This window comes from Aplosporella prunicola (assembly GCF_010093885.1).
Source record: "Aplosporella prunicola CBS 121167 unplaced genomic scaffold K452scaffold_31, whole genome shotgun sequence".
NCBI classification, from domain to species: Eukaryota; Fungi; Ascomycota; class Dothideomycetes; order Botryosphaeriales; family Aplosporellaceae; genus Aplosporella; species Aplosporella prunicola.
In genome coordinates, this window is record NW_022983559.1 from 224,483 (window position 1) to 248,590 (window position 24,108).

Below are 24,108 nucleotides of genomic sequence, written 5' to 3' on the forward strand. Positions count from 1 at the left end.
CCGAGCGGCCTAGGTAGGTACGGACGGCACTTGTACCATACGAACCATACCATGTACGACGCCGCAATGGGACGATGCATGTCCTGATGCTCATGTATGTACCTACGTGCTCGTCCTCGCCACCCCCGCGCGCGTATCGTGACCTTCCGCCATGGGCGCGGCGACGGCGCGTGCTGGTAGGTAGGAGGTGCAGGGACGGCTGCGTGCTGCTGCGCGATGCTGCAGCCACAGTTGCGTACATACCACGGGTGGGAGATAGAGAGATAAGCGACGTTTGACGCCGAGAGAGGATCGTCGGCCATGTGGTGGTGGTGGTGGTGATGGTGGCAGTACTGTGCCTACCTGTTAGATGGCGGCGAGGGAGGACATGCTACTGGCGAGTGGACGAGAGTGGATGGAAGAGAGAGAGCGCGCGTGGGCGGGGCCAGCGTCAGTGGTGTGCCATCGGCTGCGACCGAAGTCGAGAAGCGCCTCTCCTCTCCTCCTCCACTCTCTCTCTCTCTCACCCACTACTACAACCACAAACCTTTTAGCTCGCGCCGGCGGCATCGTCATATCGCGAAATCACAATCGACGACGCAAGCTCGCGCACCGACGGTGGATGCAGACGCAGACCGCCAGAGCGCTGTTTCACCATCCACGCTGACTCGGGTGCCGCGCGTGGCCCCCGGCAGAAGCTTACGCAAAGCCTGGGAATCCGTCCTCCACACACCCCCTCCCTCGCCGTCCCGATTCGGCCTGCTCGCCCGCTCGGCTTGCTCTCGATCCCCTCTTCTTTTCTCTCTCTCTCGCTCCCCAAGCAAGCTTCCCAAAGCTGCAGCCACTAGCCGGCCTCCCTCGCTGCCCTCTCCACTCTACACCAACCACTATTTTACCCGACCATCCTCCACTACTACACCAGCCATACTGTACTTACCACACCACGCACCTGAGGCTTTCCCGCGGTGGTGCCCGTTATCGTGGCCTTCCACTACTACTACTTCCCCCCAATCGCGTACTTGCCTGCATCGGGTCCTGGCGATCTCGCTTCACTTCCTCCATTTCATCCATCCCGCCTTCCTCCATTCGTTCCTAATTTTTCCTTCGCTTCCCCCCATCCCTCCCCTCTCTCGACAAAGTCAAGCACGCTATCCACATGGCGTCTTCCTCTTCTCGCCAGCGGTCCTACGACTCGCTGTCCAGCTCCTCTTCGATGCAGTCCGACGGCTCCGCCAAGCGCATCCGTTTGCAACCCGCCCACTTCGACGATGAAGAGCATCAAAGTATGTTGTTCCCTTTCCACCGTCTCCATTGTCCCCCATTGTCTTCTCCCCCATTGTCCATGTTGTTCGTTCGCAATTCGTTTTGTCGGGGGTTCTCGTAAATTCTTTTCGGGTATTCTCGCTTCTGTCGATTTCCATTCTTCACTGTTGCAAATTTCTCTTATTAGTAAGAATCAAGTTCTAACGGTTGCAGTACTCACTTGTCACACGCTCGATTCGAGCATGAGGCTGGCGCCGCAGCACGACTCGGCGCGGCTGGAAGAGCTCGAGGCTGAGGACGAGGAGGAGCTCAACGCCAGCAGCGTCCGCTTCGTCGTCTCGACCTCGAGCCGCTCGTCGAACGAGGACCGTCCAATCTCGGCCCTCCAGGTCGACCGCATTCGGCCACGTGACCGCTCACGGGAGGAGTACGTCAAGGCGCTGAAGCAGGGCTACAACCAGCTCATCGAAGTGCTTCTGCGTGACGTCTCCAAAGCCTGCGACACGCTGGTCGGGTCCAAGACGGCTTCTGTCAGCAAAATCTGCTACGACGTCTTGGCTTCGACTGAAAACAGCGTACTCCACGCCATCCTCGACGGCAACCTGGCGTGGGACGCTCAGCACGACTGCGCGACGAGCGAGGCGTTGGAGCGGCTACGCGCACAGGCCGAGACGCAGCCGTGCATCTACCAGCGTGTGCTCGTCGACGAGCTGAACCAGTCCCCCACGCCTGCCGAGCTATTCGACGTGATCGAGGGGCTGCGGCGGTACGCGCGTACCGGCGAGTGGCAGCTGGCCGAGAGCGTGGACCGGTTCCGGCAGTCGGAGCGGTGGAACGAGAACCTGGCCAAGGCCGGGCGCCGCAAGTACCTGGCCCCTCTTGCGTCCGAGTACGAGGCTCCGAGCGAGGCGCGCATTGCCGAGCTCGAGTTCTTCTGCCAGCACCTGCACTCGCGGCTCGACGCCATCCCGACGTGCGACTGGCACTCGCCGCTGCGCTTCCCGCTCGTCGACATGGGCTACACGGTCAACTTCGAGGCGCGGCTGGCGGCCGACGCGCAGCACACGTCTGCCAAGTTCCTGATGAACCTGGTCGAGGCCATGTGCGGCGTCCTCTTCCCGAACCGGTACCGCGTGGTGCAGCACCCCGTGTACCTGATCTTCGAGCCGCAGCAGGCCGTCATGGCGGACCTTGTTCTGGGCCAGCTGGCGCACGCGCTGCAGGCGACTGGTGGTGGCTTCGCGTACTGGCCCACGGATATGCTGCACGCGTCGAGCATGTCGGTCGACGACAAGAACTGGGCTCGCTACGAGAAGTGGGCCGTCGACCACAGTCCGTACGTAGCCAACTGCCGGGCCGACACGCCTCGCCAGGCAGCTCAGCTCGACCGCATCAAGCGCGTCATTGAGGAGAAGAAGCGCGAGATGTTCGATCTGAAGAAGGAGTATAATGAGGGCCAGCTGCAAATGCGGTTGGCGGCTCGGGATATCACTCGCCGCGTTGCCCGGTGTAACCGGTACAGCTTCTGAGCGGGGAGAGTGCCTGAGGTGGAGCCACCTGGGCTAGGGTATTGCTGAAGATGATTTCCCTTCTCATTCCCTTTTGTTGTTTCCTTTGCGTTGGATATCGGCTCGGATTGGATCGGATGAAACGGAAGAAAGGGGAAGGAGTGTCGTGGTCGTTGTCTCGAAACAGTTGTTTCGCACCTTTCCTTTAATCAAGGCAGGCAGACGGGAAGAGGACGACGGACAGATATGTCTTGAGGGGAGCGGATGGACAGGAAGGGTGTAGCTCCGATCGTGCGATGCAGCATCGTCTTGGGTACGAGAATAGAGCGTGTGTGCGAGCGGACGTAAGGTGTTGTCTCTCAGTCAGAACATTTCCCTCGACCGCATCTCCTCCCGTTCCAGGAAGGAGAGATGAAGAAGAAAAGAAGACGAGCTGAAAGAAGCGAAAGAGAGAAAGAGAGAGAGAACGAGAGAGCAGAAGAAAAGCCGTCGTCCCGTCTGCTCGCTCCCCGCCCCGTCCCGTCCCGTCCCCAAATCCGCCCGTCGATCCGTTCTGTTTCATCTCGCGCCACGGGCCCGGGCCAGCGCCACCTCATCGCATCTGCATCTGGAAGAAAGAGTCGCTAAAAAGCAGCTGCCTGCGTGCGAGCGAAGAGGGAGGGAACGCAGACCGAACGAAGGGAAGGAAAAAGAGCAAGCAATTTAGCAGGCGAGCCCGACTCGGCACAAAACACAAAACGCAAAAACCAAAAACCAAAAAAGAGCAGGCCAGCTGGCGCAGCCTTATTGTAGCTGATCCGGGGGGTTGGGGTTGGGGGCCCGGGATGGCGACATCGCGGCGGCGATTGCGCGTGTGGGCATTGCGTGCTTGGCGCGCGGAGCACGCGATTGGATTGCGAGCGCGATTGTTGGCGTTGGTAACGTGGGGTTGGCTTTGGGCTGGCTGGCTTTGCTTCTCCAGGTTTTGTGGTTTGAGGCGTGTGCGGGGTGGAGACGGGTTTCTGCTGCGGAGGGCTTGCTTTTGCGCGCTGTGTGGGAGGCGTGGTGTGGAAGGTTGGACTTGGTGGTGGTGTTGTGGGTTGGTGGTCTGTGCGCCCTGCTGTACGGGCGCTGCACCTGGCACCCTGGCGTGCGTTGTGTTGTGTTGGCTTATCAGACGGACGGGCGTTTGTGACGCTGCTTTTCTGGCTTATCTTTTGCCTTGTTGCTGGCGTTTTTTGTGGGGGAGGTTCTCTGCCTGCCGCTTGGGGCAGTTTCATGGGAAGGTTGGATTGGGGCTTGTCTGTCTGGGCTGGGGCTGGGCGGCGTTGTGCCATGGCATCGGCTTGGCGCGTGTGGTTTTATTGCGCGATTGATTAGAGCCAAGATGAGCGTTTCTTTGGGATTGCGGCGTTGCTTGCTTGTGTGCATGTTCAATTGGACGATTGGTTTGCATAAAGACAGAGGTTCAGAGAATTATAGGTACCTAGGTAGCAGCTAATCTTCGGCTCAGTATGACCGACACCAGTCTCCGACCCGGACTGGAACAATAACACAACATATTTCCCTCCCCACAACTCACGCCTACAATATGTATCGGAAGCCCTTGTTCTCGACCTCGGTGAGGTCGCGCATTCCGGCTTCGATGGCGTCCTTCTCCAGCTCCTCCGGCGTGCGGCCCGCTGCTTCGCGGTCGCGCCGCTTGTTCACGACCCACATGTAGACGTACAGGAGGATGACCATGGAGAGCTTGACGACGTAGCCGACGAGCATGCTGCGGGGGATAAGTCAGTCATCACCATGCAAGAGAGGAAAAGAAGGAAAGGACCAACGTACGCAATATAAGCCGACTGATACCCCGGCGCCTCACTCTTCTTAAACGTCTGCGGCCCAATGATGTTCCCGACACAGTATCCAGTAAAGATGATCGCGGCAGTGAGCTGCTTCTTCGTGGTGCCCGAGATGTTGCTGCTCACCATCGTCAAGCTCATGCTGTATCCCAAGCCTTGGAAAAAGCACAGCCAGAGCGCGACCAGCCGGCCCCACTTGTTGCTGTCGGGCAGTCCGATCAGCATCGATGAGCCCAAGATGCAAATCAGGTTCGCCACGATCATCGTGATGCAGCGCGAGTTCGGCCACCGCGTGCAGATGAAGCCGCCACCGAGGAGCGCCGCAAATTGCACGAAGCCGCCGGGGATTTGGAGGTATTGCGTGCCGAGGGTGTCGAAGCCGAAGGAGCCGACGATGATGGATGTGAACTGCGAGGGGGTCAGCGCGCGTCTTGGTTTGTGGTGTTTAGGGCATGCGGTGCAGAGCGTGGGAACTTACACTCGTGATGGCTGCGTTGGGCACCTGCGCGCCGACAGACATAATGAACAGCATCCACGTCTTGGGGTCACGCGCGCATTCCCATGCCTGGTTTTTCTTGAAGTGGTTGTTCTTGACGCCCTGTCGGTTCGATGCGACACGCTCGACAGCTATGGCACGCTCGCGCTCCGTAAGGAACTTGGCTGTCGAGGGAAGGTCCGGCAGCACGATCAACGAGACAATGCCCCATACAAAGCTGCATGAGCCGAAGATGATGAACACGTACATCCAGCGCGCCAGCGCGCCGGTCGTAATGTGTCCGATGGCGTAGCCGATAAGACTGAGTTTGTCAGTAAGGAGGTTTCTTTGACTCTGTGCTTTTGCTTGTATCAACGTACCCTCCAAACATGGTGGCGATCCCTGCGGAGGGATATTAGCGGCGTTGATCTTAAAGTAGAGTTATGAACTTACCATTCGTGCAGTAGTATGCCTCCAGACGCAGCGGTTGCTCGGCAGAAGTGTACCACATTCCCTGCAATGCATTAGCATCTCACATCTCATCCTCACGATACTTAAGTTAGCCTACCATGATAAACACGAAGCCTGAGAAGGTTAGTGACTGTGTATAGTATACGGATTGGAAATCACCTACCTGGGTTAACAGCAGCCTCAAGGCCTCCCAGAAGGAACCGGTTGACCGCTATGCCAGCAAAATTGTGGCATGCCGGCGTCGTGAGCAGGACAATGCTCCATGCTGGATTTTGTCAGTACAATATACGGCTGTGGAAAAGACGTAAAGCCTACACACCTATTATCGTCCAGCTGAGAAATTTGCCAGTAGGCAGCCTGATGATATGAGCATGAATAAATAAACATGACTGGTTCTCGCCTACCTCTGCATGAGATACCCAGAGGGAAACTGGGTGAAAAGATAGCCAAAATAGAATATGGAGCTGTTCGTTGTCAGTGTTGTCCGTATGTGGAATGTGGATATCCAAAGCGTACCTTAGCCAAGAGTATTCATCCCCCTTTAGATGTGTACCCTTCTGCAGGCCGTAGACACTCGCGTAGTTGATGCCATTCTGGTCACAAGTGAGCATGGAGCGGACCCCTGGCTGGACGATAGGATTCGATTTACCTTGTCCAGATACTGCAGGAGATATGTCATGAACAGAATCGGCACTATGCGCATGTCAATCTTCCGCAGAACCCGCTTCGCTTCAGCCTCGTCAATTCCGAGGTTCTGGTTCCGCTTGTAGACATCGTAGTTGTCGTCGAGATCACTGGATCCGGTTGTCGACTCGACTCCTGACGCCGGCTCGATGTCAGTATTGCTGAGCACAGTCTTGTCGTCGAGAGCCATGTCGATGGAGGTTTTACTGCAGCGATGCAGGATGGATGCACGCTCGAATGTTCACGGCGGACAAGGCCTTCAAAAGCACCAGGAAACGAAAATATTGCATGTTGAAGGCGTTTTTCCTACTTCGTCATTGCAAACATGGCGTGCTCGCCGCTGTCGAACGCCCGTTGCATCCCAGTGGAGCTCTGGGCAAAGAGGATGCGCACCATTTCGAGCCACATCGAGAATGGTCGGCCGGCAATTCTCCTCAATTCCTCTTCTTAACGGCTAATGACGGGCCTGGCAGCTTATGAAAGGAATTCCTGCGCCGTGATTGGCTGCATCGGAAGAAGGATGGTGTTGAAGGTCCCTGCCGCGTCCTAATCACGACATTCGCTTGCATTTGACGCGACCGTTAAACGAGCAACACCCAAACGCCATCCGACGGGGATGAACGTTTCTTGGCAATTGGAGCTTATGCAAGCTCCGTGGCAAATGAGCCCAGTGGAACACAAATCTTGGCTAGTGTGCCTCAGTCTGGTGTCGCTCCGGCCGCGGCCTCGATGGTTTTGTCGTGTCCCTTTCACCGCGCAGTCTTGGAAGCGCCCAGACCTGCGCCCGACACCGATACCTAGTCAATTGGACAGGATTCCATTGATGCCGTATTGAAATAGGATCATGCCACCACGGAGAGGTCTTTGTCCCTGTCAGATAACGCGTATTGTCAACGCGTCGAGACTCGAAACTTTTACGCCGGTCACGACCGCTTCGACCCGCCCTCGGATATAACTTCAGCCCTGAGAGGGGCACAAGGCCTTCTCGTTCGCAGTGGGGTCATCCAGACCGCAGCACGCGCAGCCCCTGTCTCAATGTTGGCACTTGACAAAGTCCCGTCGTCGCTTGCACCCGCGGAGGAACCGTCATCTTTGGTGCCCGATGGACGATCGCTGTGGCCCACTGTCCAGGGAAACGGCTGCTGCTGTGCTTTTCAAGCCCCACTTCCGATGTTCCGCGCTCTTTTTGATGGTGTCTGGGCCCAGGATGAAAAATGTGTTGCGAACATCTACGTCAGATTTCTCGTGCCAAAAAGGATAGACGCTCTTGACTCGCTAAGACCGAGTAGCACGTGCTGTACGAGTCAAACGCACAAACATTTCCCCGCAGTCCGCAGTCAAACCAAACGTCAGCAACGTCCATTTTTTGCTTGTCAAAAGCTACAGGCACAGTAACAATCCATTTTGGCTTATTGACTGTCTGCATTTCTCTCCGAGGAGCCTGGAACCATGTATAAAAAGGAAGGAAAGCGTCAAACGGAATCTTTCCTTTGTCTTTCGTCCTTTCTTTCATGAACCGCTTCTTTCAAGAGTCTTTCCGCACTCGAAGCCACTTTCTTTCTTCAAACTTTCTTCTCTTCAGCTCCGCCCAGCTCAAAACGTTCCGACCAGCGTACGGAGTACACTTCCGCCTTTCCCTAGCTAACGGCATGGTGTTGGCCCGGAGCCGACCCGGTCCTCATCTCCGCCGCCCGGACCACACCTCGGCTTCCACAGACCCACATCAGCAAAAAAAGCTTCACGATAGCGCCGGTATGGTGTCTCAGGAGGCCAAAAGAGAAAATGGATGCGCTGGGAATTGAACCCAGGACCACTCCCATGTTAGAATCTCACTGTTGTGATGATGCTAAGGGAGTATCATACCACTAGACCACGCACCCTGATTGGCTAATTGCCTGATGATGTAAGATGCTTGCACAAACAGGATTATGTGTAATGAAAATTGTGAATATGACTTTGCTATTCTGTTGGTAGCTGGGTTGCATCTACGGTTTGGATTGCTGGCTGATGTGGTGGCGTTTAAAAAGAATTTGAATCTGCAAGTAAGTTCTTAGCACTCTAACCCATGCCCCAAAAAAAACTCATTATACACTTATTTCTTGGCTACGTGATGCTCCAAGGCATTTTTCTATGCTTATCATGGAGACGGCACGTCCATTGTACGTGGTTATAACAGTCACGTAGCTTGCCAGAATGTGGCCATTTGCCTCTGGCACGATGTTCACATCCAAGCCAATTTTGGGATTGGTTGGTTTGATCGCTAGTTTCTGTACAGGTTCTTGACAAACTTGCAACCTTGTTTGGAAAAGAAAGACAAGCTTTTGTTCACATGAAAGCATCTCCTTCCCGTCGTTTGCTCTCCCGTTTCTCTTATCTCTTAGAACCATTTGTTTTCTCCGACCGCCGCCAACTTCATGAACTCCTATGAAACTCTTAAATCCTGTCTTGCAAAGTCATGGAGATCCCATTGTAAAGAGGTTCCTTCAATTGTAGTATTTCGCGATTAGGGCAGGCCGAGCTACGCTCAGTTTTTCAGGAAAGCCCCAATTTGTTTTCGGCCAATCCGCCTGAAGATGCATGCTTCACTGTTGTTCAATTAACTTTCTCCAGAGTGGACAAGTTTATACTACAACGTCTTTAACACTCCGACAGCAACCATTTGAAATACATATTAGCTCCGGTTGAGACATCCACCACTACGATAACGCCTAGCTTCCGGTTGTCCATCGTGACATCAAGCCCTCCTGTGGCTCACGAATTGGAGCTCCAGTCCCTTACCAGGTCAAGTCGGCCGACTTCGGTCGCGCCGTCCGCTTCAGCAGCGATATATAATTGCGTGGCTGTTGTAAGAACAGCACTACCAACAGTCCCGACATGGAGTACCACTTGGCTAAAGAGCACACGGGCGAGAAGCCGACGGATGAAGGAGAGTTCCGTGCCGGAGTTACATACTACCAGATCTCCTCGCAAGCCAAGAAGGGTAGAACTGGTAAGAGCAGTAAGAGAAGCACATTATCCGAAAAGAAGGGTCACAGCAATGCGAAGGACATCAGGACCAGCGGCACCGGTAGGGAAGAGGATCATCTTCGCCGGCCATTCAAACCACTCGGAGCTCAAATCGCCGGAGTAGCATCCGCTGTTTTCCAACGCTTCATTAGGACCAACTGCAAGAAGGTCACTAGTACCGTCAAGGATTTCAGGCCAAGCATTCTCCACAAGATGCTATCTGCGCTTGCTCCCACCAGGCCTATCCGAGGCGAAAAGCCGGCCTTGGATATCATCTACCACCGAAAGAGCATAGTCCACGACCGTAGGCTATCCGTCCCGTCTACTGTTAGTACTAGACGGGACGGTTATATATCCTAATTTATGTTAAACCTCTCTAGCTAATGTTTGCTGTTATTACGCGTCACTCCTCTTGAAATAACCTCGCAACGCCATATAGATTATGTCAGTGCATGATGCTATTGTTGTCGGGAGGCTAATACGCACAGAAATTCAGCTTCCAAAGCTTTCAATTTAGCAGCAGATCACAAACACGTGAGCATCGAAACCAGCAGAGGAAGCGTTTGCTATTTGTTGTTACTAATTGCAACCACAACCATGCGTTTAAGCAAGCTAAGCAAACGGTACAACAAGGGGAACCTTTTTCTTTGTTAGTTTGTTCATAGAAACTTCTTTGATAGCCTGTGCTATAAATAAGACCATGTAAGTAGACAGATTCCATCTCCATCAGTTATACTCCAACCTCACATGCTATTCAATCTATATAATCATATATATCAGGCCTCCTTTCTGTTCCTGGATGAGCACGACCATAAGAACGCCAGCGCCCCTTCTTCCATCACGGAGGTTACCGACACGAGGAAGTCGTCTTTTATAGCAGGATTAGCAGGCGCACTGCGCGAAGAACGTCCAGTCCTCATGGTTCCGCGCCCTGTTCAAGCTGAAGGTGGAGTACAACTACTTCATCTCGGCGACCGCCATCGCGAACCGGCAGGACGACCACCTCGCGCCCCTATACTTTTGCTGCCCCGACGCGGTCCGAGAGGGCGACGTAGCGGCCCTGCTGCCGCCGGGCGCCACCGAGACGGATCTCCGTCGGCTGTACGAGCGCCTCGACCCGAAGGAGGACGCCACCGTGCTCAGCCCGGCGCTCTTCAAGGCGGCGCTGAACCCGACGGGGATAGCGTCTATACTCGGCGCGTAGAAGGTTATGAAGAAGACGCCGAGCAGAAAAGTGCTGCGCAGGACTATGGCGACGGTCGTCGACCGCCCGGCGGAGCTCGGCGGGCCGTACCGCGTCGCGTCGGACGTGCCGCCCCTGTTCATCAGGGAGATCCGGGTGCGAATGACAATGTACCAGAAGGCTCGGATGGGACACGTGGCGCGCTGCCACTCCGAAGACATGGTCAAGCCGAGGCTTGAGGATGGCAGCGACGGGGTCAGGATCGGCGCGGGGAGCGCGAAGGAGAGCGACCGGATCAACTCGGCGAGGAGCCGCCGCCTGCTGCTCGACACCATGCGGGCCGGCTTCGATCGCATGGCCAGCGAGATGCCGGACTGCGCCGACCTGCGGGCGAAGATCGAGGATCAGTTCAAGAACAACAGTCACGGGATTGAGTTCCTCATCGACAACCTCATGAACGGCCCAAGATCGTGGCTTAGATGCTTGTACAAAGAGCGCAAAGCTGAGGAGTACTCAGTGTTTTAGTCGGTCAATCTTAACAGGGCTTCCCACGGCCTCACGGCACTGTGGTAAGGAAGAGTGTGAATACCTGTAGTAACACATTCTGTGTGAAAACAATTGGCATGTTCTTTAACACTGTTCCGTCCCATCTTCTTTATAAACCAGAGCTTCCTCCACAACATCTCAGATCTACGGAGTTCTCGCCATGAACAACCCTACCTACGCCCAGCTCTTTCAAAAGGGCTTTGAGCCACCCCCTCGCCAGTCGACTGAAGACCCGGTTCTTGTAGCTGCAAAGGCTATCTTGGCCGAGCATCCCCATAGTGTGTACTACAAGGTCGAAGCCAACTCACCTAGACCCATCAGTGAGGTAGTGTCGGCTGATGGCTGGTACTACAGAATCCGAGACATGCCATAAGATTCTCACCGGACTTATCCTAATGTACGCGAAAGATTACATTAGGAACATCCCCTCGGTCACGATTCAAGGCTGTGTCAACCCTGAAGTCAAGCGGAACTTCATGCAGCTCTTAGAAGACGAGAGGAATGGTGTCCCGTCCGAAATCACTGAGTGGGACATCGTGGGCCACGCTGACGATAACAAGGCACAGGGCAGGAGCTGGATGGATCTCCATCACTGGGAGCGTTTGCGCTGCGACCGGGGATCATCCGAGTTCCCCGACCATGACTGTCTTCGCAACGGCGTGCATTGCATCGATGACTACTGCTTCTCCGAGAACGATTTCCTGGCCTTCCCACTGCAGTTTCTCGAGTAGATTGCTTTTCTCCTTTGTGGTGGTGGCTTTGATGATGTTGCTTCTCTGAGAACGATTGTTGATCATCTTCCAGGCGAGATCAAGAGACAATTCATGGGGAATCCGGACTATCAGGGATGTGAACTACGTGACCAAATGGAATAACTTCACCATGATGGCCAACGTCCTACGTACACACCTCGGCTCCTACCACGGTGGAGTACAAGTTCCACATTACGATTACAGGCGAGCTCGAGAAAAAGAGCTACAACGACTTCGCGGCAAACTTCAGGATGCTGTTGGGTAAGGCATTCAAGCCAGAGTAAGTACTCACCTGTCCCGGAGTAACAGGACTGTGCTAGCGCAAGCAAGCGGCTAGTAAACCTGGCTTTAGCAGCGATGATGTTGCTTCTCTAAGAACGATTTCCTTGTCTTCCCATTTCAGTTTCTTTCCCATTGCAGTCTCTTTAGTAGATTGAAGCACTCTTTTGTGATCGTCCCCTAACTTTCTCTTTTCCCTAGACCTTTCTTTCCTAGAGTCCACCTTTCTCTGCTTGGGTGGTATGCGATAGTGTTTTTCTAGCAGCATCCTTTTCCTAAAGTACCAGTTTTTTTTTTTTTTTTTTTTTTTTTTTTTTTTTTTTTTTTTTTTTTTCTAGAGAGTAGTAGTCCTGAAATATGCAGTTTTCTTACATGAAATTTGTTTTCCAAAGTGCTCCATCGAGAGTTTTGTGAGAGCCACTCAGAGAGTACAATTGAAGCCTGGGAAATAAACTTGCCCGTTACTTTTTCCAAATGGAAATAGGTTGAAGCTTTTAATGAGTACAGATTAAAATACATTCAGTGCCATAGCACAGCTCGAAGACGGCGCTGTGATGATAATCGGATGGCTAACGTGACTGCAACACTGATAAATATCTTCACATTACCCTATTATACAAATACATATTCGCTACCTTGACTATTACTAATTTCCTTTATAACTTCTCCGCATACATACATTGACATCTCGGTGTTATTTACAACTTGTGATTTCTCCGATCAGCTCTTCTTTACATTTTTTCAGACCAGGTATCCTGTAAGTTCGCCTGTCTTTCTGTCATGCAAGAAGACATAAATGCTTCTCAGTGGGCAAAGCAATTCGGTGAGCTGCTGAGCATCACCAAAAACACTAATTGCTACATCGAAAAGCGGAATCTCTTCCACATATTTGGGTTGATTTGCTTCAGAGAAGCTAACGTACTGTGACCAGCTCGACACTGGTATAAGAAATTGGGCTGAGGATTAGGGGACAGAGAGCACCGACATTTTCAGGCCGATCATGGCAGGGTTCTCAAGATACGAAAAAAGAGCTGATACTGAAAAATACTAAACCAACAACCTCGCACCGACCTAAGCAACCGGAGTCAAAATCACTCTCCGATAATCCGTCAGCTCCATGTCCCTATCATCCGTGACGGCCAAAATCAAATGCATAGTCTGCGCGCAAAAAACCAGTCAGCAACCAGTCGTTCGATAACAGCGGAAAAGAACTCACCAAATTCATCTTCGGCTCAACCTCCACCACGCTGCCCCTCTCATCCCTCTTCGTAATCGCCACATCCGTCGAGACATGCTCGATCTCGCCCTCCAGCCGCTGCACGACATCGCGATAATGGAACCAGTCGAACGCCAACGCATCGCCATCCGGATCCCACGACGCAGACGCATCCAGCGTCACTGTCTCGCCGAGCCGATACGCCAGCTCCAGCGCAGCAGGCCCGCAACTCGCATTCAGCACAGCGACAGGATGGCGATTCGCGGCGCCCACGTCGCCCGTCGCGCCCCACGCCATGCGCGCCGCAAAGTCGTGCTGGTACGCCCGCCGCCACCGCCAGATCGTCGCGTACTGGCTCTGGAACTCGTCCCCGTTCAGCCCGACAACGAAGTCCACCGCGTCGGCGAAGACGGCGCTGCGCCCGCTCGCGTCCGCAAGCTCGTAGCGCCCGCCCCAGCCGCCCCACTCGGGGTGCGAGGGGTCCGAGAGCCCGTTCGGTAGCAGGTTCAGGAACGACGGCGTGTCCCCTTCCATGATGAACTTGAAGTCTGGGTAGTGTTGGCCCAGCGGCCCGATCCGGATGTGCTGCGAGAGCCACTCGTTGGTCACGAGGCTGGAGTCCGGGCCGCCGCGGTCGAAGCGCCGGAAGGTCTCGCCCGAGATGCCCTGTGTAAGTGTGGTGGGTTAGCGTGCTGCAGAAGTGAAGTAAAGTGAAGAGAAGTGAAAGACAGGACTAAACCCACATTCCAAGCCGCCTCAACATAGTTACTAAACGCAGTCAAAGAGACCACAAACAGCATCCCCGGATACCTTCTCCGTATCCAATCCCCCGCATCATCCTGGTCCGAAATCGAATACACCCTTAGACGCCCCACGAAAACCGCGACGTCCGCCTCCCCCCTCGTCCCCTCCACCCACGCCAGCGCCTCCGCCAACACCGCCGCGCCGCCCCACGCAGCAACCCACAGGGGCTCCGCGCTCGCATCCACCGCGCGCACGAGCTTCTCCGCCGCCCCGCTCAGCGGCTGCTCCAGCGCCGCAAGCCCGTACACGGGATGCCCGGCCGCGACGGTGCGCGCCAGTTCCTCGGCGGGAGGGTAGGCGGCGGCGGCGGGGACGTGCGCGTTCAGGTTCGCGAGTGCCTCTGCGTATCCGCCTAGGACGGCGTGGATGGCTTCTTCGTGCACGGAGTGGTTCGCCCACACGGAGGTCACGGCCGCGAGACCCTCGATGCGCAGCTCGTTGGCGTGCGTCAGGAGCCGGACCAGGCTCATTTGGTCGTCGGGCTCGCCGCTGATGTCGGTGAGGACGAAGAGGCGGGGGCGGGGGGCGTAGCGCGCGAGGGCGCAGGTTTGGTTGGTGGTGGTGTTGGGGATTGCGGCGGCGGTGACGACGGTGGTGGTGGTGGTGGTGGTGCTGAGGAGGAGAAGAGACAGCAGGATGCGCCTGAGTGCTGTGGTGGTGGGTATTGGTGCCATTGTGGTTGCGGGTGCGAGACGCAAGCCACTGAACCTGCAAGCAAGCAAGCAAACGATCAAACAAACAAGCAAGTCTGACGAACAGGAAGAACCACACCCCATCCACTCCCACTCTCTCTTTTATACTCCCCACTCCCACTACTTACCACGGCAGCAAGCAAGCAAGCGCCTCACCCCATCCGACCATCCGACCCGAGCGCGCATGCCGTCCCGCCCCGTCATTGTCACCGTCATCGTCACACGCCTCGGCCTCTTCCTCCTCGCACTCCCCATACCTCATCAAGCACAACTGCCGACGTCCAGAATCAGCATCCGGCAGATGGACAGCTTGGCGCACGAGGAACTGCCGAAGCCAGGCCAGCCAGCCACCAGTCAGCGCAAGGCACAAGGCACAAGGCACAAAGCCGGCCGGCGCACAGCGGGAACGGCAGCGGCAGCGGCGCCTGCGCGCGTGGCATCAGCAAGCCCACTCGGAGACTTGGTTAGCTAGTTACTTGCCTTTAGCCAGAATGGCCAAGGAAAAACACGAGAGAGGCGAGCGAGCAGGGCAGGCAATGGCTGAGCTCAGCCATACGGTCAGGACTCAAACGTAGGTGGGGAGACACACACCCCCCAACCGATCCAATCATCGATCCGTCACATATGTACCCCGCGATCTCCCCCACATCGTCACGGCCTCGTGGCCAGACGGAATAAGAAAGTGTGGGGAAACCCGACAAGGGTGCGCGGTCGCGAGAGCAGAGGCCGAGTGACGTCAGCCCGTACCCGTACACTCGGCGACAAAAGCGCGGGTATTCAGCCTGACGGGGTGGTGCTGAGGCGTGTTTTGTCCGTGTGACTGTGGCTGGCTGTGGTGGTGCTGCCGTAGGGCGTGCGTCTCGTGAAGAATCGTCTCCACGTCCCTCCATGTGGGGTCGGCCGCAAAACCACATCCGGCGGTCAATCGCTCTCCCCCACGCCTTACATCTTCCGTCTTACGTTACTACCGTCGTCGCCTACCCCGTAACAAGGCCAAACCGGCCCTCCCCCTCCCCAACCTCAACCCTCCACCTTACGCCCTGGTCCCCCTCTCTCCCCCTCACACTAACGACGCACTCGCCCTCCAGCGGCGGGCCCATCGACGCCGCCACCGCCGCCTTATTAACCCGCGGCGCAATCCACTCGCCCTTCCCATCTTTCGCCACGGGCACGACATCGCACCGCAGCACCACCAGCGCCACCAGCACCAGCACCTCGCCCGCCGCAAAATGGCGTCCAGGACACAAGTTCGGCGCCGCCCCAAACCCCAAGAACCCCGTCGGCCGCACCCCCGCGTCCTTGCGCATGAAGCGCGCTGCGTCGAACGAGTTGCTGCTGGCGCCCCACATGCTCGCGTGCCGGTGCACCGCCGCCGCAGGCATCTGCACGATATTGCCCTTGCGCAGCCGGAACTGCCCGAGCACCACCTCCTCGCCCGTGACGACGCGCGTGGGCGTCCCGCGCGAGTGGAACCGCAGCGTCTCCTGGAACGTCGACGTCAGCAGCGGGCAGCTGGCGCGCAGCGCCGCGAGGTCAAGAACGCAACCACCATCCTCATCCACACGGACCGCGTGTTCCAGCAGCTCTGCACGCAGCGCCGCGAGCAGTTCTGCCCGCGAGAAGATGTCGAACGCCAGCCAGAAGGCCGTCGGCACCGTGTTGGACAGGATGCCCGTCCCCGCGGCCGCTTCCAGCCGCGCCATGTCCTCGACGCTGGCGCCCGCCGCGTGCTGCGCTTCCCACCGGCCGCGCGTTAGTGCGGAGGCGGCCTGGTGCCCGTCCTGGTCGTAGTAGGCCTGGAAAGCGGCGACGAGGGTTTCCCGCCCGAGGAAGGCTTTGCGCGCCGTGAGCCGGGGGTAGAGGTTCAGCAGCAGGACGTTGAGGCCGTTTTCGAAGTCCCTGTGCGCGTGTGAGCTGCGTATGCACGGCGAGCGCGTTAACGGTAGGGAGGGGTGGGTTGGCGACGCACCAGAACGCGTCCGCGACCTCGCGCCTCTTATACGGGTTCATTGGCCCATAGACCGCGTCCGTCGTCGCGGCCGTAATGACCTCTCTACACCACGCATGCAGATCGATCTCACCTTCACCCTCACCACCACTTCCAGCACCAACAACCCCATCCACAGCCGCGACCAACGCCCCCATCGTCCCCACATTCAGCTCCCGCAGCCCGCCCCCCAGCAGCGCCTTATGCATATTCCTCAACACCTCCTCACTCACACTCACCCCCCCATCCTCCCTCTCCGCCTTCAACACCTCAATCCCCCGTCCCTTAATCCCAGCCATCCTGCCCGCCGCCGCCAGCAGCACCGGCTCAAACACCAGCGCCCTCGCATTCCGCTGCACGGCGCCCACCACACTCGGCGCGTTGACGACGTACAGTTTCAGCGCGAGCAGGTCCAGCGTGAAGACGGGCAGGTGCGGGTGTGTGGCGCACAGGTGCGCGAGGTACGCGCTTCCGTGCTGGAGGAAGCCGAGGGCGTGCCCGAGGAGCGGGATGCGCGGCGCCAGCTGCGGCGGCTCGTCCTGCGTGGGACGGGCCTTGCGGCTGAGGTAGTACCATAGCGTGCTGGCGATGAGGAGGGCAACGGCGAGCCATAGGAGCTGTGCTGGCGTGAGCTGCGTGGACCGCGTGAGCTGCGGCATGCTTGCGCGGTCCCGGCTGGCGTGGCGTGGCTATATGTAGCTGCTTGCTGCGTGCGGTGTTGTGCTGTGCTGTGCTGTGCTGTGCGTGTCGTCGGCGTCGTATGCAGGCAGAGAGCGTCGCTTGCCTAACAACGCAGGACGTGTGTTTGTAGGTAGGCGTTGTCGCGAGCGAGCGCGAAAGGGGCAGCGTGTCGTAGCGTAGCGCAGCGCATCGTCGCTGATGCCTGGCGCCTGGCGCACGGTTGGCGCTAACTCGTACGGTAGCGTAAGCTTATTTTCGTTGGTTGGTTGGTGGGTCGGTGGTTGGAGGATGCTGTGGGGCCTTACTACCGATGTGCAGATGCCGGGGGGCGACCCGGACATGGCGGGCCAGCACCTAGGTAGGTACCTAGGTAGTAGAGGCCTGCGTCTGCTTGTTGGTAATGCAATGCACTCTACTCTGTCAGTAGTTAACAGTCGCGAGGCTTTTCTTTTTCTTTTTCGTTCCTTTTCTTTTCGCTTTCTTAGTCGTGAGGCGAAGTCGTGAAGAAACCGATTCACAAGCAAGCCACAGCAAACCAGCAGTCCAGCATACGGATTCGCATCTCGATACAGCTATTTCGATTTCGTCCCTGCTTACATACGTAGCACCAGCTCTCATCGCACCGGTAAAGCGCAGAATAAATACAAGAAAGTGACAGACAAACACACCCCCTCCTCAACCAACAAACCACCACCCATCCATCATCTCATCCCGACCCAACAACAACGAACCAAGCAAGCGAGCAAGCAAACACCAGCTTACTGCTGCGCCTAGTTCATCGACTTCAGCCACTCCACGGCAATGTCGTACAGCTTCTGCAAGTTCTTGCGCGTCTCGGCGTCGTTGTCCGAGCTGTCAGACGCAGCAGCAGCCGAGGCCGTCGGGGTCGCGACAGCAGCAGCAGAGGACTTGGCGACAGTGGCGAGGGTGGTGGGGGTCGCGGCCGCAGCAGCGGTCGAAGTGACGGGGGCAGCGGTGGTGGCGACAGCAGCGGACGAGGAGGCCTCCTCGGTGTCGGCAGCGGCCGTGTCGACGGCCTTGGAAGCAGCGCCCGACGCCGCGCCGCTGCCGACCGCAGTCGTCAGCGTGTCCTCGATGTACACGCCCGAGAAGAACCAGTCCTCGAGCGTGGCGTCGTCGTTGCCGTCGAGGCGGAGGACACCCAAGTGCCAGTCGGCGCCGTTGGACGAGGCCGACACGGACACGGGGCCCGCCACCTTCTTGAGCTCCTCGGCCCCCGTCGAGTGGTAGTACGACACCTTGCCGCCGTCAAAGTCAATCTCGTACGCAATGTTGTGCCACACGCCCGCGGCGAAGTCGACGCTCCACTGTGACTGGCTGTTGGCGAACCACTCGAGCTTGTTGCCCGACGAGCCGCCAAACTTCATCTCGGTGAAGTGGCTCTCGAAGAAGCACACCTGGTGCTCGTGCGCCTTGTTCGGCGCGTTCTCACCCTTGTGCATCATCGAGAAGTGGTAGTACTGCGTGCCCTTGTTGATGCCCTTGTCCGTCTGCGGAATCAGCTCCGTGCGCAGCATTCCGCCGCCGTTCCACTGCGACGTCTTGTCGATGCTGATCTTGGCGCCCTGCTTGGACGCGCTGTCGGCCGGGTTCTTGAAGTCGGCCGCCACGTTGACGTAGTCGGTCACATCGCCCGAGCCGTGGATGTAGTACTGGTAGGCGCCGGCCTGGTTGGACCAGCTCCAGCTCTTGAGCGCGCTGGCCGTGTCGGCGTCGAAGCGGCCATCCCAGAGGGTTTCGGCGGCGGCAGTGCCGAGGAAGCCGGCGAGGATGTAACGGTAGAGCATGTTGGAAAAAAAGGGTTGAGATCTACTCAAACAGTTGCAAGTAATAAAGAGTGGAAGCGCGAGGTCAACTCGGCGAAAGGCAAGGCAGATAAAAAGGGAGTGAAGAGTGGTGCTGGACGCAACAAAGCAGAACGGATGAGGAGGTCCGGCGGAGGGGCATAGCGACGCCTATATGAAGAGACCGGATAGATTAGCCGTCGCGCCACTTTCATGCGATTGAAACGCGCGCGCCCAAGCGATGCGGATTGAAACGGCGGCGATACTCGCTTTGGTGTAGACGCAAATTTCCGAAAGGGTGCGGTTGCCCCAATCCCTGCGCGCATCGCGCCGCTGGCGTGTCAGGTTGATGCGACCGCCGGACCACGCAACCATCCCGGCGCCCTTCCCGGCGGTCCCCCGGACCGTTTGTCGAAGTCGATCGATGCCGATTGAAGTTTGTCTTGCACGCAGAAAGCTTCGCGCGTCGTCGTGTCTCTCTTCACCGTGTTTCGTTGGTCGTCGCGCCGAAACAGCCCTCGGACCGGCGGCGCGCCAGGGCGGCTGAGGCGCCGGGGAAGCTTGCCGCGAACGCCAAACAAGAAAAACACCATTCGCGCTCCGCCTGGCAGAATACCATTCCAGGCCTCGAGTTGGCGTCGATTGGATGCAATGTAGTTCAGACACTGTCGTGCGTAAAGGCGTGCTCGTCCTGGCGGACCATAATTGGGCGTGTTCTGGACTGCTCGCGGATAGGCGGCCCGCGCTCAGAGAGCAGCCAAACCTACACAGCACGCGCGATATGCCGTCCAAATTCTGTGTGCTGTCGGCCGTGAGAGTTAAGGGAGCACACATAAAGAGCTGTTCCCTGGAGCCCTCGCTGTTCGAAACATCCGCTAGTCTCGGTGCAAACATACCGCTAGTATTTGATGATAGGGATCTCGAAAGTTAAGCCGGGGACAGGGGCTGTGGGGCGATGATCACGGCCCGGCCCTGTTAGTCGTTGCCGATTTGCGACTGCAGAACAACTTCCATGGGTAACGAGGTGTGTATATCCTACGACAATGTCATCGTCTCTTCGTGCGTGAAACTTCCCGGCCGCAAGAGAGCCTTACCAGATCAATGTTTGCCGTTCTCGTAGGGCTGCATCAACCTACCCGGTGAAGTCAACCCGCATCAAGCTTCTTCAAGAAGCGTGCTCCTGATGCTTGTTCGTCGCTTGTCTCCGGACAGGGCTGTCAGCCCGTTGCCGCTGCTTGATGCGACCGAAAAATGTCATGATTGACGAGTTGCCCGGCAAGTTTGATGTTGTCCGCCTCCAACACGATGGGAACATCGCTCTTTCCTGAAGATGCGTGGGACCGCGTTCCGCCCTCGACCTTTCCTAGGACGCGCTGAGAGCTTCACTTCAAATCTTCATCCACGCTTAATTCCATCAGACATTCATCCACGCTTCATTCAGCCAAATATTCATCGACACTGCATCCAGTTAAACATTCAACTGAACCATCTTTCGAACATACGCATCTGCGTCCGATCATCTTACCACTTGCTCAACCGGACAAGACTTGCGGAGCAGCCCAAAAGGCGACAAATCCGATGGACCAAATCAATAACCCCTGGAGGCAGATGCCCACTATCAGAAATTTCTGGAGGCATAGGATGGACAAACTCCGTTTGTACATCGTTATGACCAGTATCCCTGTGGTTCCTGTGAAGCCTCTAGGGGAGGACCAGTACGTACCTATCGCCGAGCAATGGTCACTCAAAAGCACCGTTAACAGCAGACAGATACCACTGGGCTTTTATGGTCGGACCCAAAACTGACGAATCAGGAGCGGATGGCAAATTGTACTGTATGGTGCCAAACCGGCCTGGTGACATCGATCCCGACGGACATTATTATGTAGAACGCCCCAACTATCGTCCAGAGATACCACCCGGCCAGGCGAGGGTTCGTGTGTTGATTGGAAAGGTCGCGAATATGCGACGCTTGGTACAGACGATCCACACAGCACCCTGGAGAAACGAAGCGCTAGGGATGGACTGTGCAGAGTGGGTCCAAACTGTTTTGGAAACGCTAAGAACCAAGAGAAGTATTATGGGAACCAGCGCCCTCGATTGGCAAACAATAAGGGCCACGGGAATGGAGTTCATTCGGAGGAAAGTAGATGTGCGTCGCTTCGATGCAGAAACTCGTGCGACCAACGCGGATTTTCTATACCTTCCGACATATGATTTGCTCCAGGATAGGGAGACCATAGCTTGAGCTGCCCGACTAAGCGGTCCGACAAGACGACACGGCAGTGCTTCTCCTACCTCAGCATCTTCTCGGGACGCTTTGAGAAATACATGCAGGTGACGAGGGCGCCGACTGACCTGGAAAAGCTCTTGATGCATTCAGAAAATCTCGGGCATCAGCGTCTCAACTAACCTTTTCAACAACAATCGTTCTTCGTCCGGATGTTGGGCAACACCGGAAACATTTCAGCCCAGCAAGTCCATCCGCTACGGCGGTCGCTCTGGATCCATAAACTCGTCGATTTTTTGGCGCCAAAAGTTCTTTTGCGGTTTCACTTGACAGGCACTTGTGTATTTCCAACACGATAGACTAGCAGACAGTCTCTCAATCAACAATTTCAACACTCCGATGACTTCCGGTGAAAATGATGAAGTGCTGAGATCGAAGGTGGACTCTGCCCATGCCTACTTGAAGTTGTGTTTCTCGCATAGCGGCGTGCGTCAGTGTCTCCAATGTGCGGGCTATCGGAATTTGGCGCAGCGGATCCAGACGCTGGTACGGTTGAAAATTCTTGAATCACCTGCTTGAGCTCTGTAGAAGACCTTGGCCTTTTGACTCGTCGCTACGACCTGTGCGCCCAGCCCTGCCCAAGCATCTTCCCTGACCATCTCGACCACAATGTATGTCTTGTCGCGACGAGTGGAGGTGCATTGTACCCAGGGCGCGGATATGGTGACATCCTGGCAATGAGGCTCGTTGCTGAGGCTTCGGAGAGGTGGGTTGTGGATGCGTGGGCTCGCCGTGCTTGACGCGGAGTCGGTCTGAGAGCATTAAAGCTCTGTCGAATGAGCCCGGGCCTGCTTGGGGAGTGCGATCTGGAGTGCGATCAAAGCGGGAGTGGCATATTTGGTGGCATTGGCCGGCTTGATTCCCCGCAGAGTCCGTGGTGTTGCGGAGGACGCGCTGCGACCGCCAGGCCGCACAAAGGAGCTATGACCACCGCAAGACGCATGACTAAGCGGAGCGCGTCATCCCACGAGCTCCGATCCTGACTTCTTTTCCTCTCACTCTGTCCGGTCTTTCTGACTGCTTTACAGTTCTGTCTTCTTCATGTCGCCAATTGCTTTCATCGTTTCCTCTACCCATGTCATGACCGGGAGCTCGGAGAATGTTCCAAAGGCGTCTTCGTCATCGACGGCTCTCGTGAAGGGTATTGGCTAGATGTGATCCAGGACAGATTACACGCTTCTCGAAGTCAGACAGCCGACGGACCAGACCTCCAGTAGATATGCGTCCATCCTAAGGAAACAACATCGGAATGCTGCACATGCTCCGCGAAGTTTGAAACAAAAGCAGGCCAAGTTCCTAGTGCCCAAAGCACTGACTGCTCGCCAATTGAACCCACGCCAGAACCAGTAGATGCTTCGCCCCGACATCTCAAACAAGTTGGTCAGCATCAGCTTCCGTCGGACAGGGAAATAGTTAGTGAGCATCACACCCATGAACGGACCAAGGAAAGCCGAGTATCCGCGACGATGAGGAAGTTCGACGCAATGTTCAGAAGCTGCCACGGCTGCATCAGAAGAGAGAGCTCGACTATGATGTAGCCTCCTCTTCTGGTTGTAAAGAACCGCGGAGAGGGGCCGGCTAGATCTGTTCCTGCTACCACAGCGTTGGAGGCGACTGCCATGTCAAACTGAGAGAAGACAAAGTCTGAGCTCGCAAACGCAACGTCTGCCCGGGCCAAGGAGGTGCCATCAACCAAGACGAGAAGTCTATCAGCCTCCAGCCTCTGGTGTGCCCGGATTCCAAAAAGGTCTGTTAGATTACCACAGTCAACTCATCCAGCTGGCACGCCGAATGACATGGATCATTGCACTTGCGCTCCATCTTTTCCAAAACTCTTTCGACGACTACGTTAAATGACCGGAAGCCGGGATGCGCATGCGCATCCTTCATTACCCGCAGCAAGACCACTCCGCAGACGACCAGGCCGGGCTAGGCGCCCACACTGACTTCGGGTGCTTCACCATCGTCTAGCAAGACAAAATGGCGGGCTCGAGGTGCTGAACAAGGCTGGAAAATGGATCAAAGCAAAGTCAGTGCCGGGGTCGTTCGTGGTTAATATCCGCGACTGTTTCATGCGGCAGACAAACGATTTCTTCATCTCGACTGTGCACAAAGTTCAAAAAAGCGACACGGAAAGATACTCTGCGCCTTTATTTTGGGGCTTTGATCGTGGCAAGTTGCTTGGGCCTGTTGCGACGTGCGTCAGCGAGGACAATCCTATGAAGTATCCTGTCGTGACGGGGGGTGAGTACTACCGGTGAAGGGCGAAAAATCTAAAGGAGACGAGCTCAAGTCACATAGCTAGCGTGGAGCTCAACGTCGTTGTCTATTCCACGTCGAAGGGAAATTTATCACAGCACAGCTCATCATCTTTTACGATAACAGCATCAAGATCCCGGTCCCGCTTCTCCGCTCGTGACTAATACCAAGTAGCAGTCGCACCGCATGTGATACCGTCGGATGACGTTCCGTTCTTGGCGCGCCAAAGAGGAGACGCCAAGAACGATCCTCCGCCCAAGGAACCGCTGGCAGGGACCGCTCTCCGCTTGGGAGTCTTGTCCCTCTCCGACCGATCCGGACAACCACGCGACGGAGACGCTGGGACGCTGGGAGCTCCCAACCCGCCAAGTCGTGCCATGGACTACGGGAGTTTCGGTG

At 56.3% G+C, this 24,108-nt stretch overlaps 13 protein-coding genes and 1 non-coding gene across 14 annotated transcripts; 6 read left to right on the forward strand and 8 right to left on the reverse strand.

The window, feature by feature from the left end:
- The first annotated feature begins 891 nt into the window (after positions 1 to 891).
- On the forward strand, positions 892 to 3,072 carry K452DRAFT_111809 (uncharacterized protein). Its single transcript, XM_033535038.1, has 2 exons — positions 892 to 1,262; positions 1,456 to 3,072. Exons 1-2 carry the CDS (start codon positions 1,136 to 1,138, stop codon positions 2,769 to 2,771), a joined length of 1,443 nt encoding a protein of 480 aa, XP_033393054.1. The 5' UTR covers positions 892 to 1,135; the 3' UTR covers positions 2,772 to 3,072.
- Positions 3,073 to 4,190, reverse strand: K452DRAFT_111810 (uncharacterized protein). The gene has a single exon (XM_033535039.1). It carries the CDS (start codon positions 4,064 to 4,066, stop codon positions 3,374 to 3,376), a length of 693 nt encoding a protein of 230 aa, XP_033393055.1. The 5' UTR covers positions 4,067 to 4,190; the 3' UTR covers positions 3,073 to 3,373.
- Positions 4,190 to 6,612, reverse strand: K452DRAFT_111817 (uncharacterized protein). Its single transcript, XM_033535040.1, has 11 exons — positions 6,175 to 6,612; positions 6,042 to 6,118; positions 5,930 to 5,989; positions 5,845 to 5,882; positions 5,689 to 5,790; positions 5,623 to 5,639; positions 5,508 to 5,568; positions 5,435 to 5,456; positions 5,058 to 5,376; positions 4,566 to 4,987; positions 4,190 to 4,503 (listed from the first exon to the last, which is right to left on the reverse strand). Exons 1-11 carry the CDS (start codon positions 6,397 to 6,399, stop codon positions 4,314 to 4,316), a joined length of 1,533 nt encoding a protein of 510 aa, XP_033393056.1. The 5' UTR covers positions 6,400 to 6,612; the 3' UTR covers positions 4,190 to 4,313.
- A 1,380-nt stretch (positions 6,613 to 7,992) lies between these two features.
- On the reverse strand, positions 7,993 to 8,089 carry K452DRAFT_t147. The gene has a single exon. It is a non-coding gene; the product is annotated as a tRNA-Ala (tRNA).
- A 1,873-nt stretch (positions 8,090 to 9,962) lies between these two features.
- Positions 9,963 to 10,923, forward strand: K452DRAFT_312497 (uncharacterized protein; the record flags this gene model as incomplete). Its single annotated transcript, XM_033543562.1, has 2 exons — positions 9,963 to 10,554; positions 10,616 to 10,923. The coding sequence occupies 2 exons, from the start codon at positions 9,963 to 9,965 to the stop codon at positions 10,921 to 10,923; spliced, it is 900 nt and encodes a 299-aa protein (XP_033393057.1).
- A 181-nt stretch (positions 10,924 to 11,104) lies between these two features.
- K452DRAFT_302095 (uncharacterized protein) lies at positions 11,105 to 11,675 on the forward strand (the record flags this gene model as incomplete). Its single annotated transcript, XM_033542544.1, has 2 exons — positions 11,105 to 11,264; positions 11,299 to 11,675. 2 exons carry the CDS (start codon positions 11,105 to 11,107, stop codon positions 11,673 to 11,675), a joined length of 537 nt encoding a protein of 178 aa, XP_033393058.1.
- Positions 11,676 to 13,046: 1,371 nt separating this feature from the next.
- On the reverse strand, positions 13,047 to 14,669 carry K452DRAFT_236018 (uncharacterized protein; the record flags this gene model as incomplete). The annotated part of the gene is made up of 3 exons (XM_033537475.1): positions 13,047 to 13,133; positions 13,192 to 13,857; positions 13,935 to 14,669. 3 exons carry the CDS (start codon positions 14,667 to 14,669, stop codon positions 13,047 to 13,049), a joined length of 1,488 nt encoding a protein of 495 aa, XP_033393059.1.
- Positions 14,670 to 15,664: 995 nt separating this feature from the next.
- Positions 15,665 to 17,333, reverse strand: K452DRAFT_236043 (uncharacterized protein; the record flags this gene model as incomplete). Its single annotated transcript, XM_033537478.1, has 2 exons — positions 15,665 to 16,586; positions 16,657 to 17,333. The coding sequence occupies 2 exons, from the start codon at positions 17,331 to 17,333 to the stop codon at positions 15,665 to 15,667; spliced, it is 1,599 nt and encodes a 532-aa protein (XP_033393060.1).
- A 110-nt stretch (positions 17,334 to 17,443) lies between these two features.
- K452DRAFT_111854 (uncharacterized protein) lies at positions 17,444 to 18,035 on the forward strand. Its single transcript, XM_033535042.1, has one exon. It carries the CDS (start codon positions 17,554 to 17,556, stop codon positions 17,857 to 17,859), a length of 306 nt encoding a protein of 101 aa, XP_033393061.1. The 5' UTR covers positions 17,444 to 17,553; the 3' UTR covers positions 17,860 to 18,035.
- Positions 18,036 to 18,125: 90 nt separating this feature from the next.
- Positions 18,126 to 19,163, reverse strand: K452DRAFT_302098 (glycoside hydrolase family 131 protein; the record flags this gene model as incomplete). The annotated part of the gene is made up of 1 exon (XM_033542545.1): positions 18,126 to 19,163. The coding sequence occupies one exon, from the start codon at positions 19,161 to 19,163 to the stop codon at positions 18,126 to 18,128; it is 1,038 nt and encodes a 345-aa protein (XP_033393062.1).
- An 84-nt stretch (positions 19,164 to 19,247) lies between these two features.
- On the reverse strand, positions 19,248 to 20,490 carry K452DRAFT_111834 (uncharacterized protein). Its single transcript, XM_033535041.1, has 2 exons — positions 20,255 to 20,490; positions 19,248 to 20,195 (listed from the first exon to the last, which is right to left on the reverse strand). The coding sequence occupies exon 2, from the start codon at positions 20,052 to 20,054 to the stop codon at positions 19,332 to 19,334; it is 723 nt and encodes a 240-aa protein (XP_033393063.1). The 5' UTR covers positions 20,055 to 20,195; positions 20,255 to 20,490; the 3' UTR covers positions 19,248 to 19,331.
- A 348-nt stretch (positions 20,491 to 20,838) lies between these two features.
- On the forward strand, positions 20,839 to 21,570 carry K452DRAFT_291724 (uncharacterized protein). The gene has a single exon (XM_033541236.1). It carries the CDS (start codon positions 20,947 to 20,949, stop codon positions 21,406 to 21,408), a length of 462 nt encoding a protein of 153 aa, XP_033393064.1. The 5' UTR covers positions 20,839 to 20,946; the 3' UTR covers positions 21,409 to 21,570.
- Positions 21,571 to 22,545: 975 nt separating this feature from the next.
- Positions 22,546 to 23,355, reverse strand: K452DRAFT_291727 (uncharacterized protein). The gene has a single exon (XM_033541237.1). It carries the CDS (start codon positions 23,069 to 23,071, stop codon positions 22,874 to 22,876), a length of 198 nt encoding a protein of 65 aa, XP_033393065.1. The 5' UTR covers positions 23,072 to 23,355; the 3' UTR covers positions 22,546 to 22,873.
- Positions 23,173 to 23,987, forward strand: K452DRAFT_341350 (uncharacterized protein). The gene has a single exon (XM_033545372.1). It carries the CDS (start codon positions 23,523 to 23,525, stop codon positions 23,709 to 23,711), a length of 189 nt encoding a protein of 62 aa, XP_033393066.1. The 5' UTR covers positions 23,173 to 23,522; the 3' UTR covers positions 23,712 to 23,987.
- The last annotated feature ends 121 nt before the right edge of the window (positions 23,988 to 24,108 follow it).

Excerpts from the sequence above, each read along its gene's own strand:
- K452DRAFT_111810 (XM_033535039.1), bottom strand. The coding sequence starts at position 4,066 with ATGGCACAACGCCGCCCAGCCCCAGCCCAGACAGACAAGCCCCAATCC.
- K452DRAFT_111817 (XM_033535040.1), bottom strand. The coding sequence starts at position 6,399 with ATGGCTCTCGACGACAAGACTGTGCTCAGCAATACTGACATCGAGCCG. Across the intron at positions 5,990-6,041 it reads GATGAATACTCTTGGCTAAG|CTCCATATTCTATTTTGGCT; the intron begins GTACGCTTTGGA and ends GACAACGAACAG. Across the intron at positions 4,988-5,057 it reads CCAACGCAGCCATCACGAGT|TTCACATCCATCATCGTCGG; the intron begins GTAAGTTCCCAC and ends ACCCCCTCGCAG.
- K452DRAFT_341350 (XM_033545372.1), top strand. The coding sequence starts at position 23,523 with ATGCGGCAGACAAACGATTTCTTCATCTCGACTGTGCACAAAGTTCAA.
- K452DRAFT_291727 (XM_033541237.1), bottom strand. The coding sequence starts at position 23,071 with ATGGCAGTCGCCTCCAACGCTGTGGTAGCAGGAACAGATCTAGCCGGC.
- K452DRAFT_111809 (XM_033535038.1), top strand. The coding sequence starts at position 1,136 with ATGGCGTCTTCCTCTTCTCGCCAGCGGTCCTACGACTCGCTGTCCAGC. Across the intron at positions 1,263-1,455 it reads CGACGATGAAGAGCATCAAA|TACTCACTTGTCACACGCTC; the intron begins GTATGTTGTTCC and ends TAACGGTTGCAG.
- K452DRAFT_291724 (XM_033541236.1), top strand. The coding sequence starts at position 20,947 with ATGGTCGGACCCAAAACTGACGAATCAGGAGCGGATGGCAAATTGTAC.
- K452DRAFT_111834 (XM_033535041.1), bottom strand. The coding sequence starts at position 20,054 with ATGTTTGCACCGAGACTAGCGGATGTTTCGAACAGCGAGGGCTCCAGG.
- K452DRAFT_111854 (XM_033535042.1), top strand. The coding sequence starts at position 17,554 with ATGCCTGGCGCCTGGCGCACGGTTGGCGCTAACTCGTACGGTAGCGTA.